A 12956-nucleotide genomic window follows, 5' to 3' on the forward strand; every position below is an offset into this window, starting at 1 on the left:
CTGACGGCAGCAGAGGACAAAGGCTCAGCTTACCCAGCTCTGTTATCATTTGTATGCTGGTTCCACTTTTTTTTTCCTGACTGAGAGAAACCAATGGCAGTAGTTTGCCAGGTTTAGCTAATGGTGATGAGACGGTGCAGAGAGGGGGAGAGACGCCGTTGTTATTGAAACACTTTCAAAGGCTTTTCTAAAAAAAAAAAAAAAAAATTGTCAAAGTATTGTTGTGTCAACTCCAGAATTATGCTCATGGTTCTCCAGTGTCTCTGGATTAAAGTGCATACAAAGCCATAGGTGTCACAGCACTAACCATTTAAAACCACAATCAGTTTTACCACGGTAGCACAGAAGGGGATAAACAAGGTCTTATCCACCAACAAACCTTCTTCCCATGCCATGCAAGGAAAATTGATCATGGACCTTTGATAGGGAGTGTTTTTATATTTCAGCTTTAATCTGCTCCTGGCACTGTACCCTGAAGATATGACAATGTAATTACAGCACTTGGTTCCAATGTGACTTCCAGGCACTCTCCCCTCTTGCTTGTTCCTTAACTGTGGGACAATGTTATCACAAACAGATTTGATTCTTGCAAGAAAGAATGCAGCGGCACAACGCCAGTACTTGCTACCATTTAAGTGAGTGACTCCAACCTGACTTGGACAATAATCTTTGTGGTCAGAAAGTGTAATGGGAGAACCTCCATTCAGGTAATGGCTGGCTTGAATTAGGTAGCAGCTTTCTCTGTCTGGCCTTTTCTTAGTTGGCCTTACGCTCTATTACTCCCTAATTGGGTCAGGGGAGACAAAGTAGCTGGTCTCTGGTGTTTGAGAATGCCCTTTAGAGATCTGAAAGTTTCATGAGTCCACTCACCAGTGGGAATACAACCAGTGGCATTGTTATTAATAAATGGACATATTTTGCAACCGAGGCACTTTTTGTCCTTCTACCTTTTCTCCCTCTTCCACCCTCTCCATCTAGCTGAGTTTCTCTTGTCCATTAGTGAACAGATTGTAGGAGATGGAGCTTTTGTCCTAAAAGTGCCAGCCTGACATCTTCAAATCAACTCGCCGTTTGAAAGCAGCTATCCACATTGAGTAATGTAGGGGGAAAAAAAAACAAAAAAAACCTTAAGGTAGACTTGAAGGGAAGCAAAAATTTCAAACGACGCATTCCTCAGTCAATATGACATTGAATGAGTTGGAACTTTTGATAGCAGAATGAAGTTCTTGAACTATCAGCTCGGTTTGTCAATGTCTGGGAATGAATTATGAGCTGATTTGAGGTTACGAGGTATGGGATGCAATATCTGCGTTAGAGGTGGGTGGAAACTGGTTTACCTAGTTCTGTGATGATGGGGATGTTGGATCCGGTGGTTACCGAAGCCTGACGCACAAAGCCATGTACTGGACTGCTGTCTGGAGATGACCTGTCCATTCCAGGAGGCGTGAAACCTGGAGACAGAAATGCATTGTTACAAAGAACAACCAAAAATTCATTTAGCTTTTAGCAAACTTTTTTTTCAGGCTAGAAACAGTGGCAAATGTAAAGGGTGCATATTAGGGTTTTTTTTACTACATCAGGGAGGCTTTACAAACTACTTGGGTTTATCTGTGTAGGTTTTGTGACAGAAATTGCAGTGGATAAAAGATTGTGGTTTGCGTTAAACTTTTCAAATTAATTACTTATTATTCACACGTGTAGTATAAATTTTAAAAAGTTGAAAAATATATCAAGACGTTTCTATGTACAGCTTTGCCTTGCAGGGTAGTGCCTTTTTATTAAAATACTGTTGCGATTAAGGGGAAAAATGAAAAAAAAATCTGCTCCAACTTTAAATGTATTTTACTTCAAAAGTGTCATAAGAATGAACATGTCACCAAGGTCTCTATATTTATCCATTCTGCTCACATCAGCTCACCTAACATTTAGCTTTTTATGTCCCCTTTCTGCACAATTTGAGAGTGTGGATTAGGAGGAAGAATAAAAAAAAGAGCAAAGTGAACGAGGTGCCTGCTTAAAAACTGATAGTTACTGCGCTTTTAGAGGTCAGCAAAGACAACTTTAGCATTCACATCCCTCCATCTATGGGCAGACATAAATTTTATATGTTGTTCATTTTGTTACGATAAAATTGGTGAAGTGTATCCTGAAAACCTTTTATGGTGCGGCACAGAACTATGAAATACAAGTGCAAGTGACAGCAGTACGAATTCACATGACTTCACATTTTTGCATTTTCTCAAAGTGACAAGTAAACACCCTAAATCTGTAATGCTATATGCATAATGCATCACCTGTGTTTTGACATCCATCATTTAGTGCTGACTACAGCAAAATGTCAGCTTATAGTGCCAAGGCCATGGAAACATAAGGCAAGGAATATATTCAGGTCACAAAGTTTTAAAAGCATTGCAAATTCAGAGTGCATGAGTGTGGTGTGTGTGTGTGTGTGTGTGTTCTTTTCTTGTCAAAAGTCTCAATATGCTGCTCATATTACAAAAGAGAGCTTTCAGGCCTTTGCAACAAAAAGACACCGAGCAGTCTAGGACGGAGTAGAAAGCACACACTGAACCGAAGCCTGGTTGATCCCAACTTTTGTTAAACCAATTATTAAACAAGGTCTGACAATGCGAGTCAGCCAGAGAGCATCAGCTCCAACATCACACTGTCGAAGTCCATAAAGCCGAGCAGTGTGATACAGAGGGGGGGGGGATTTGCATTTTGCCTCTTAAATGCTGCTCTAACAGTTTTTCACAGCAAACATGAAGACAGTGCAAAGATGTAGGAAAACAGCCTCTGTTTAGTGCAGCTCATGCGCCAGAAAGCGATGCTGGTGGGAAACATGAGGCCTACCGCTGTGCTTCTTTCAAAAACATGTTAGGGTTACAGCCTAAAGCTGCAACTCAGTATGAGCTGAAAGGCTCCAGAGAGCTGGATGTCTTTATTGAGAGTTAAATGTGTTATCTTGTCTGATCAACCTACAGTTCTGCTAAATTACCTGAGAGAATTTAATCTCAACATGAAGCATTAGCATATTAACCTAAAAAATATTGCATCCCCAGTATATAAATCAAGTCAAAGGTCTGGCTCTGTCTCTGGATTTCAATTGAATTATGTTTGTTTTTCTAGGACTTTATATATTTTATGTTCTTTTATTAAATTAATCCACCAAAATACACCACCAGAAAGTTTTAAAAGCAGTTTCATTACACAAAATCCTCTCCATTACATTGTTGTTCACAGTGAGAGGCTGTAAAATAGTGTCTTTTGAGCTACAGTGTACAATAGACAAGCAAGATCTGGGTTACATACCCCCGTATCCTTGTAGCCCCGCGGGCACAGCTATGCTCTGTGGTTGACTACATTCTACAAGCAGCCGTGAGAAGCTCTCCCCTAGGAAAGCACGTGTTTACTTATTCATTTGCACCTTCCAAATTCCACAGATAGCGTCTGAACGGGAGCGACGCCAGAAGGAAGGAATCCCTGAACAATAGAAGCATTTGGGTATGTTGGTGCATTTTCTGTACTTTGTGTATGCATGACTGCACGTCACGGTGAATGTGTGTTTTCTTAAATGGGTAATTCGTGTAAGACACAATTATTGATAACACTCAGCTCCATGCATCGATCTGGGGAGAGGGACCGAGACCAATAAGCTTTTGCACGGAGGTGGCTCTCAGTGAGTAGTGCTCCCCAGAGCAATGCGCTCTGAGGTTCGCCTTCTGCTTATTGTTCCTTGGTGGCACTGCCACTGAAAGCTAATCACTCACTCATGGCTGGAAAAATAGCACCACTGGCATAAATGTTAAACATGTGGAAATGCTCTTTGCAAAGAATAGAGACTATTCTGGTTTGCATAATAATCACTGCAGTGCAGAGATGTACACAAATATTTTTTATAATTAAGATTTGTATTATTGTTGATTATAGGTTTTGTAAGGGCCTTCTAGAAAATATGATGGGACATCTCTAAGGGTTATTTTTGAAATAAATAAATAAGTAAACAGACAAATTATTTTCAAGTCTCTAATAACTGAAATAGTCTTTCTTTATTAAGGCTTATAAGATTGCGTTGCTGCGAGTAATAAATTCCAGATTTTCCGTCAAGTTTTTATTGTAGAGTTCCCTGCAAGAGTTTTTGGTATTCTGCAGCATTTACAGGGTCTTATGTTGGGATGATCTTAATTTAGTTCCACCAGCTTCTCTCACTAAAAGAATTAAAACATTGCAACAGGATGACGCCATCAACAGTGTGTTTCATGATGGTCAGCATATGTTCTGCAGTGTTGCTTTTCTCCCACATATGATGATTTGTATGAACTCTCAATGGTTCAATTTTAGTTTCCTCTAAACAGAGCACATTCTTTATCATGTTTGTGATATCTTCTTCATGGCTTGTTGTGAACTTCTAACTGGACTCCACTTCAACTCTTGCGACTCCTGTAAAGAGACTAGATTTTTGGATTGTATAGTTAATGGTTGTTCAGTCAACAGATTCTTCCATTAGAGCTCTGCAGATCCTCCTGAATAATGTGCCATGAATAAGGCTCCTCCTCTGAGTTTCAAGTAGTTGTCCATGTTCTGTTTGGTTTGCAGGTATGATATACTTTTTTTTTCTTTTACTAACTATGGATTACAACTGCTTCAAACCTCTCTTCAACTTCATCCATGATATGTCTGCCATGTTCCTTTGTCTTGATTATTGTGTCTTCACTGATGTTCTACAACAGCTGGTTTTATGTTGAGATCAAACAACACATAGGAAACAAAGCATAGTTACTAATTATGGGATTTCTAAAAGCTGATTTTATTTAGATTTTGTTTAGGGACTAAAGCGTAAAAGAGGTTGAATACAATTATGTGTTACTTGTTGGTCTGTTGCAAAAAAACAAATCCTAAGAAAATATAGTGAAGTTTGCCGTTGTCATGTGATAAAACGTGAAAATGTTTCCACAGTGTGCATACCAAAGAAAGAGTAGCAAAAATATTCTGAGACTTGAGTCAGCATCTCTGCTGTGGTGATGCTCGCTGCACTGAGATCAAGGTACGGCTTTCAAGGTAAACATAAACTGAGGTTTACATGTGGGTGAGTGTGTCTGCACAGATTGCCTTGGCATGAATCCGTGTGTGTCTAAACTGGTGCAAACACACCCACACAAATGCGGAAAGCGTGTGCCCGCATGTGTCGCTGTTTTGTCGTGACTAATGAGGAGCAGCTGATTTGGCCTGCCTGATGATTTGTACTAGCTGCTTAATGATGATGAGGCCTGATGGGATGCCAGGTTCATATGTTTGTCTGCAAACATCAACAATCTGTTCCAGACAATCTGCCAGACTCCGTATCAGGGGGAACGACATCAAACGGCACAGTCATGTTGATTACATCATTAAAAAGTATTATCAGAGAGGTTTAGGAGCATTTAATTACCAGAGACAACACTGAAATTGTCAGAAAATTGCACAACATAAACTTTAAAGAATTGACATAGCAATCAACACAAGATTTTCAGTGTGCACATCCTCATGAGCGGCACTCATGTCAGCTTATGGATAATACAGTAGACTTGCAGAGAATTTTGATTAAGAACATTTAGCACTCTCTATTCCTTCCAGTGAGGCTGCTTCATCCCCTCCCTGTCTTTTCTTCTCCTTTTTCCATTCTTGACTACCATCTTCCCTCCTTGCCACAACCTGTCCCCTTTGGGCAGCAGTGTACATGGAGTCTAATAGGACGCTCCTTACCTTGGGAATTAGCCTGTAAGACCCCAATGCTGTCATCAAACTGCATAGACTTGATGTTGAGTGATGCCAAGATGCATTCCTTATCCTGCAGAGAGGTATCTTCGATATTGTTCTGATTGGCTGACAGTATTACGCACATGTCACAGAGGTTGATGTTGACAGCCCTTAAATCTGCCCGACTTAATGGTGTACCCTTCAGGGTGAGGAGAACACAGAGAAAAAGAGCGAGACAGCAAGAGAGAGAGCAAGGGGGAAAAAAAACAGAACAGAAAGACATGGGGGAGAGAAAAACAAATTTAAGAAGTGAGCAGAGTGGAGCTTTGGGAAATTAGTTAACAAGTATTTTTGTTTTGAGGCAATGACATTCCACTGATCTAACCAGGCATTAGAGATTCATAGACATGGACTAATATAAAGGCTAGCCTGTGCTGAGGGCTGTGTTTGGGATTCTGCTCTGATCATCAGTCAAGCCAGGCCTAACAAGCTCCAAGGCACCAAGCCATGCCATCTGTGATGGGCACTGCAGCTACAGCATTCATAAACTCCACTTTGGATATGCAGGATGTGTCTCTCCTCAAGATGAAGGAGGTTTACTGAGCTCTCATGGAGTGATCTTTCAATTGAGCGACGTGTGTGATGGAATCAAAATGACAGCGGCCCTTCAAGATTTCAAAATGTGTCTAACTGGAAATATTCAAACTGAGCACTTACAGGTAAGATGGAGACCTTGGGGAAGTTGTGTAAAGTCTCCCACTCTCTCCGAAGGTATTCCAGCGAGCCCACAAAAACTATAGGCTTTAGTTCATGGTAGTGAAAATTGCTGGCTCTTAAAGGCATCACCAGGTTTCGCAGCCCCACCAAAGCGGACGAGGCATCCCCAAATATACAGACCACTACATGACCGCTCAGCACAGTCATGGAGGCTTCACTCCGAGTCTGCAGGGAAACAGAAGGGCATGGGTAGATAAGGGGAGAGGAGTAAAGAAAGGAACAGGGGAAAAAAGTGTTCCAGAGAAAAGAAGAATGAAAAGATGCAGTTGTGCATGAATGTTACTCTCACTTGCAAAATTAGGCTGAAAAATACAATTCCAAGCTCACACCTTATAAAGGTAATACATTATTCTTAAATAAAATAATAAAACAGCCTGCTTTAATAAAACAGCCTCTGTCACCTGTAAAATAGACTCCATGTGTTTTTTTTAAATCATATTTTAACTTACATTTGACAAAGTACAACTTTGCAGACAACATAGAATATATTTAACACCAATTAGGGACGATATTATGACTAGAGACAGGCAAACAATGACTACCTCATCACTACGTTGGCAAGTGGGATATATCACACACCTGAATATTTTAATTTGACGAGTTAGAATTATGAAATATTGGCAAGAGCAAAGTTTTCAGCAATCTTGTCAATGGCTTAATCAGATAATCTCTTTTATGGGTTGTTCCCAGTCTGTGCTGTCATCCCAAGGTAGAAACAGCAGTGAAATGGCAAAAGGGATGCTTTTGCATGAGCAAAACGAAGGCTGGTGTGCTCCAGCTACAGCAGCTCAAATTACTGAAGTTAAAACGAAAAGTTTCAGAATACATGGCGCATCACTGAAGAAGAGGCTCAAAGTGGCTGTTATCACTGTGTCTGCAATTTTACATTGCTAAGGAATAAATATAATAGATTATATTTATTATATAAATATAATAAATATAATAGATTATATTTATTATATAAATATAATAAATATAATAAATATCATTACATTCATTAAAGTTTTTAGGAACCAACTTCTGCTCATGTAAACTTTAATCTGACACCAAAGTAAATCTTCAAAAACCAGAAGGTCCACTCAAGTGTAAGTCGCGGAAAAACAAAACAAGGTTAGCATTACTCAATTAAGCATTACTTCAATATCAATGAAGTATCAGTGTGTATATGTGTGAAAAGATTGAGAGTGAACTTGTACACAGGAAATTAAATTAAACAAACTCACCTTGAAACAACAGAGAGGCAGTGAAAGAAATTTCAGTACAAGTTAGAATATTTTTTTCTGTAACTGCAGTGTTGATCGGAAATGTTTGCTCCCAAGCAAAAATTGTTTACATATCTACACACTACAGGACAGCAGCTGCAAAGCTGTGAGCATGCTTACCAGGATGACTTTCTCGATTTCTTTGGAAGGGCTCCAGTGAAACATCCCCGTCGAGTCGTACCTCTTGATGTTCATGTCCATGTTCTCAATTTGTTCATTTCCAGGAATTAGGAGGGGATCATGTCGACTGAAAAACAGATAATACTTTTGTTTAATGCAAAGAAGATTGATTTCCAATAATTCTCTATATCTATGCACTTGCACAGTAAAAAGAAAAAAAAACTGCTGGTAACATGAATTGGCCAATTTGTTGAATCCAGATGGACTCTAAAAAACCTTGTTTTCTATGGAAATTATGTTTAATGTGCCCTAATTAAGTGCCACCCGGTCACGTTGACAATATTTGCATTTAGTGTGGAAGTTGTTACTGTGAGAACTCTCCACTATTTTGATTAGTAAGATGTTCAAAAAGAAATTAAAGGAAGCACAAGAGTTTTAGGAAGCTCTTTGGAAGGAAACTATATTTTCTATGGAGGCACTGGAGTTGATCTTTCAGGATACAACAACAGAGAGTTTTGATGTCAGCAGCTGACTGTAAGTTAACTTTTTCACAGAAAGATGTTTTTTGTTTGTTTGTTTGTTTTTACCTGATGCTAAATTTACAGTTTTTGTCTTTTGGGAATTTCACAGCATTTTTTTTCTTTTTTATTATTTTGCCATTATTTTACTAGGAAATCTCCTGAAATAAAACTGGGGAACCCTGAGCAAGGGCTACACCAGTGCAGTCTACTGTGTGCTCAACAAATAGTTAAAATGTACAGACATTTAAAACATCACAAAATTCACAGAATGAAAAGTGAAATAAAAGAAAGCTAAATAAAATGAATTGCAATTAATGTGTCTTACAAACAAATAAATAAGATATGATGTAATTGTCTTTCATTCATTTCATTTCACTTTTTGTATTTGCAGTCATGCAAAGAAGAAAAGCTCTGAAAGTTTGGTATGTTTTTACAATCAGGAGAAATGATTGTAATATTTTAGTATAAAAATGTTATTGCTAAAGACTGGTATATTTTAAATATGTGGACAAAGAAAATAGTATTTAGTTGCTATTTTTAGATAAATCGGAACTGGTATCTGCTACAAAATCTCAAATTTGTGCATTTTTAGTTCTAAATCATGAGGGCCTCAATGACAAAGTATCATCAACCCATCTTTTCTTCTTGCTGTCAAGAGATCAGAGGCCTTCTTTGCTTACACTGAAAAGGTAAAACAAAAGCTTGAGCTTTACAGTCTAAATGGCATGACATTGCAGGGGCAATTACTGGCTTTTACCCTCCTTTTCAGTTCCCACTGCCATGTAGGTAGCATGCAAGGAGTAAATGCTCAGACAGGCTCTGATTTTAAATATTTTAAGAATTTGCCTAATCAGATTTTGCTTTCTGAAATGATGACCATAAATGTTTTAGCATCATGTCACAGACAAACAAGCTTAATCCACACCAGTGGGCTTTTGAGCTTCATCCAGTGTAACACTGACCATGAAGGGGCAACAGTTACAACCTGTCTACTGTCCTTTCACTTATTATACAAGACATGTTCTCACTTTTTCACAACCGAGATGCAGAAGTTATTGTATTTACTGTGTAACCCAAATAAGCAAGCAGTGAGTGCAACCTCCTAAAACACAGAACCGCTGAGAGACAGACGTGAATATTATGGGAGAAAACGTCCCAAGAGTATGACATACATCTCTCTCACTATCACTTTCTATTTCCTCTATCAACACTGCCATTCAATGACAAGACTTTGATGTCATCTCCTCTTTCCCTCCAACCGATTGGAGAGAAAGCAGGAGTTAAATAAAAAAAGCTGTCAATTAGCCACCCTCTCTTTCCAGCTCTCGTTCCCCTTCTACCCTCCATCAGTTAGAGCAGGTGATAATAACACTGACAGCATTTAGTGTTTTTACACTCAGCCTGAATCTTTCATCCAGAGCTGCGTGTTGCGCCAATCAACTCCGCCAAGCGCCCCTCCACCCCTTCTCTCCTTCCGTCACTTCAATCTGCTCGGCTCAGCTCGCCTCCTCACGCAGGCTGACTAGCGCATGCAGGCGGGCTGCCGCTCCACCTCGCTCTGCCAAGACAGCTATCTTTCACAGAGCTGTCAGCAGTGTGACTGGCAGCCTGTCACAGGCTCTGTGCACCTCCTCCACTTCCTCCTTCCCCTTCCTCCTCCGCGCCTCAGGCTGAACCTACCACAAGGCTCCGGGAGAGCAGACACCACTTCTGTGCTACAGGGCCACGCCCAAGGGATATCAGCTGCCGAGGATCCTGTGACATCCTCTGATAGTGGAGGCGTGTTGTCAGTCATGTCCCATCTCAAATGTTTAGAGGTGTTAAAGCCATGAGTAGTTCATTATAATCTCATTCTATAGAATGAGATTGCTGAACAATGCTGTTTTAAGAAATAAACACAACGCTTAATGCAAATTTGTGATTCTAAGTTTTTTCCCCCGCCAAACCCCGAATGTCAGACTACAAACCAAATATTTTCCTATCTTGTCTCGTTCAGGGTTGAAATTTTCATGACCAAATTCAACACTTTTCCAGACTCAACATCCTCAACTATTCCTTATTCTCTTTAAACATTTTAAAGTGTTAATACACATGCTTTTAAAATAAATTTACAGTCTATATTATTGAGCAATAATAAATACAAAACTCATGAATGTATGGATGGACACTCAAAATACTCAAATCAACTTCTACGTCTTTCCAGAATTTTGCAAGTAGCATAGGATCCTTTAAAATTTTTGAAGATCACTTTGTAAGGAGCACAAGCAGTAATTCTCTTACATCCATTCTCCCTCCAGTACCTCGTGCCCCTTTCTCCCTTTATTTCCAGCTCTTTCCCGCTGTATACATTTCAAACAGAGTTGAGTTATTCCAGTGCATCAGTCTGCAGTCACAGGCTGGGGATGGGCGTGCTCCCCCAATCCCTCCCTGCCAGACTATGAAGGCAGCCTCTTGCTTTGAAAATTTCCCCATCATGCAAACTGACAAAGGCATACTTTTCAAAAGCCCACAGCCAATCTGTTGATCATTATTTATTTACAAAGACCTTCAGGCAGCAAGTCCTATAAAAAAAAAAAAATAATAATACTTGATACGTATGTTGGCTCTCCTACTAGCTCGCTATTGTGTTTTCCCTTGCCTTGATTGGTGAATAAAGTTTCCCTGGGGCTACTTCAAGCGATCACTCTTCATTGTGCATTAAAATCCATCTCATAAAGTTAATCTGTTATATATATATTTATATATATTTATATATATATGGTATTATATGTTAACAGGGGCACTGGATTATAATGGATAATGTGATGTTCTGCTACGGGCAAAGTCTTGGAGAAAAGAAAATCTACACATATAACAGAGGACCTGTCATGCCAGTACCCAAGAGCCAGCAGTATACAGAAGCCCCCCTAAAGCAGAGAAAACTTTGACACCACTTTGAAGTGTTTTGGAAACTGAGTAAATAACTCGCAAGGATTATTATCACTGTGAGATCAAAGCAGAGATGCATATATTACATGGCAAACAGGGACCATCTCTTAAGCAGAGCGCGATGAGAAGAAAAGGTTTTGTGCTTTAAGTTAGGCAAACTAAACAGCCTTTTAAACAAGCAGTTAGCTGGAAATGTGCCAGTGTCTTGTTTTTGTAGGGTTTTTTTTCTTCTTTTTTTTTACCCTCTAAGCAAGGGCATCCTAAAATGGTACTCCGTTGCAAACTAGACTGAGGGGTATGACTCTATGTCGAGCTAATGGTTTGGCAAGTGTAAAGGCTTATTAAGTCCTTGTTTTGTGGAGAACTGAGGGGGAGGCAAGCAGGCAGGCAGGCAGGCAAGTATGCTGGACAAAATCACACAGGCACACAAGTGCAGAAGGAAGATCGCTGCCTAAGGGATCCTAGAAAAAAACTAAGATACAAAGAACTACGGCAGAATATGAAGACAATGCAGAACAATAAGGCATCTGTAGATACAATAACAACAAAAGAATATATACGTCTTTTCAGTTTCATGTAAAGGTTTAATGAGTTGATTTATTATTTTGCTCTTACAATTAAAAAAACACAACTAGTGTAGCAGCATAATTGAGAAGGACAACAGTCAGGTAATATTTAAAAAAATAAATATGAAATTTAAATTACTATTAAAAAAAGTGTAGCAAACTGATTTTGTGTTGTAGCTATTACAATTGTAGAGTGTTTAAGAACCGTCATCAAGTATATGCTTGAGAAAGTTTGAAGCAAGGATTTCATTTTATGCCAATGTTTAGCAACAGTGCTAAGCTCCAGCTTGCTAATGTGGAAGCAGATTTGACAGCTAGCAAGCTGAGCTTCTTTGAAGTCTGACAAAGTAATTTCTAATGAACACAATGTCTTAGCTGTTTTCAGGTAAAAATGTTCCATGCTATGTTGATAGAGCAGATTTAAAAGGTTCATCCAGCTTTAACACTAAAGAAGCGTTAATGCCAAAGTCAAAACATGGTGGCAAGCTACACTTTTTAAGCCAAAGGCGTCTGTTGCCGTTGCACGGCACGTTTTAGCTGTTTACATGCCACCTTGATGGAATAGTTTAAGAATACCATTTCAGTAACTATTTAGGCATTTCACACCTAATTCTTAAAACAGTTCTCACTTTTATGTTACAGAGCTTGTTAGTCATGAATAGAACCTACTGCGAAAGAGGACCCAACATTCATCAAACTTATGTTTGAGAAATGTTGAAATAACTGCAGCTGAGAAACTGTATATTTGTAAATAAAGGGTATTTGGTATTGATCAGTTTGCACTTGTAGGTTTTCAATATCTTAAGTAAGGTGATTCTGGATCAAAAATTATAAATGCACAGCATTTATCTGGGTTTTTTTAATTTTTGACTTGTTCTTTCAAATTAAATTATATAATTAAACAAAATATTTTGAGTAAGCAAGTGAAAAGTGTTATAATTTAATTTTGTTGATAGTAAACCATTTAAGAATTGGTTGGAATTTGATTAGATTTTTGAAACCTAAATCTTTGTTAGTCAAAAATATTGATTGAAAGCTGCCAAAAT

The 12956-nt window shown here is 38.9% G+C and overlaps 1 protein-coding gene across 22 annotated transcripts in view; it reads right to left on the reverse strand.

Annotated features, from left to right (window-relative positions):
• The window catches only part of kcnma1a (potassium large conductance calcium-activated channel, subfamily M, alpha member 1a), a 152126-nt gene that overhangs the window by 16387 nt on the left and 122783 nt on the right, over window positions 1–12956 (reverse strand). For 20 of the 22 annotated variants that reach the window (XM_044137364.1, XM_044137372.1, XM_044137371.1 and 17 more), the window contains 4 exons: window positions 7896–8022; window positions 6454–6678; window positions 5743–5935; window positions 1338–1451 (listed from right to left, as the gene is read on the reverse strand). In XM_044137364.1, coding sequence (XP_043993299.1) covers window positions 1338–1451; window positions 5743–5935; window positions 6454–6678; window positions 7896–8022 — 659 coding nt within the window. Of the gene's footprint in view, window positions 1–33; window positions 118–1337; window positions 1452–5742; window positions 5936–6453; window positions 6679–7895; window positions 8023–12956 lie in introns of all 22 variants that reach the window. The other 2 variants (XM_044137382.1, XM_044137385.1) reach the window with 1 other exon arrangement.

Source organism: Gambusia affinis, linkage group LG13 (genome assembly GCF_019740435.1).
Source record: "Gambusia affinis linkage group LG13, SWU_Gaff_1.0, whole genome shotgun sequence".
Lineage (NCBI taxonomy): Eukaryota > Metazoa > Chordata > Actinopteri > Cyprinodontiformes > Poeciliidae > Gambusia > Gambusia affinis.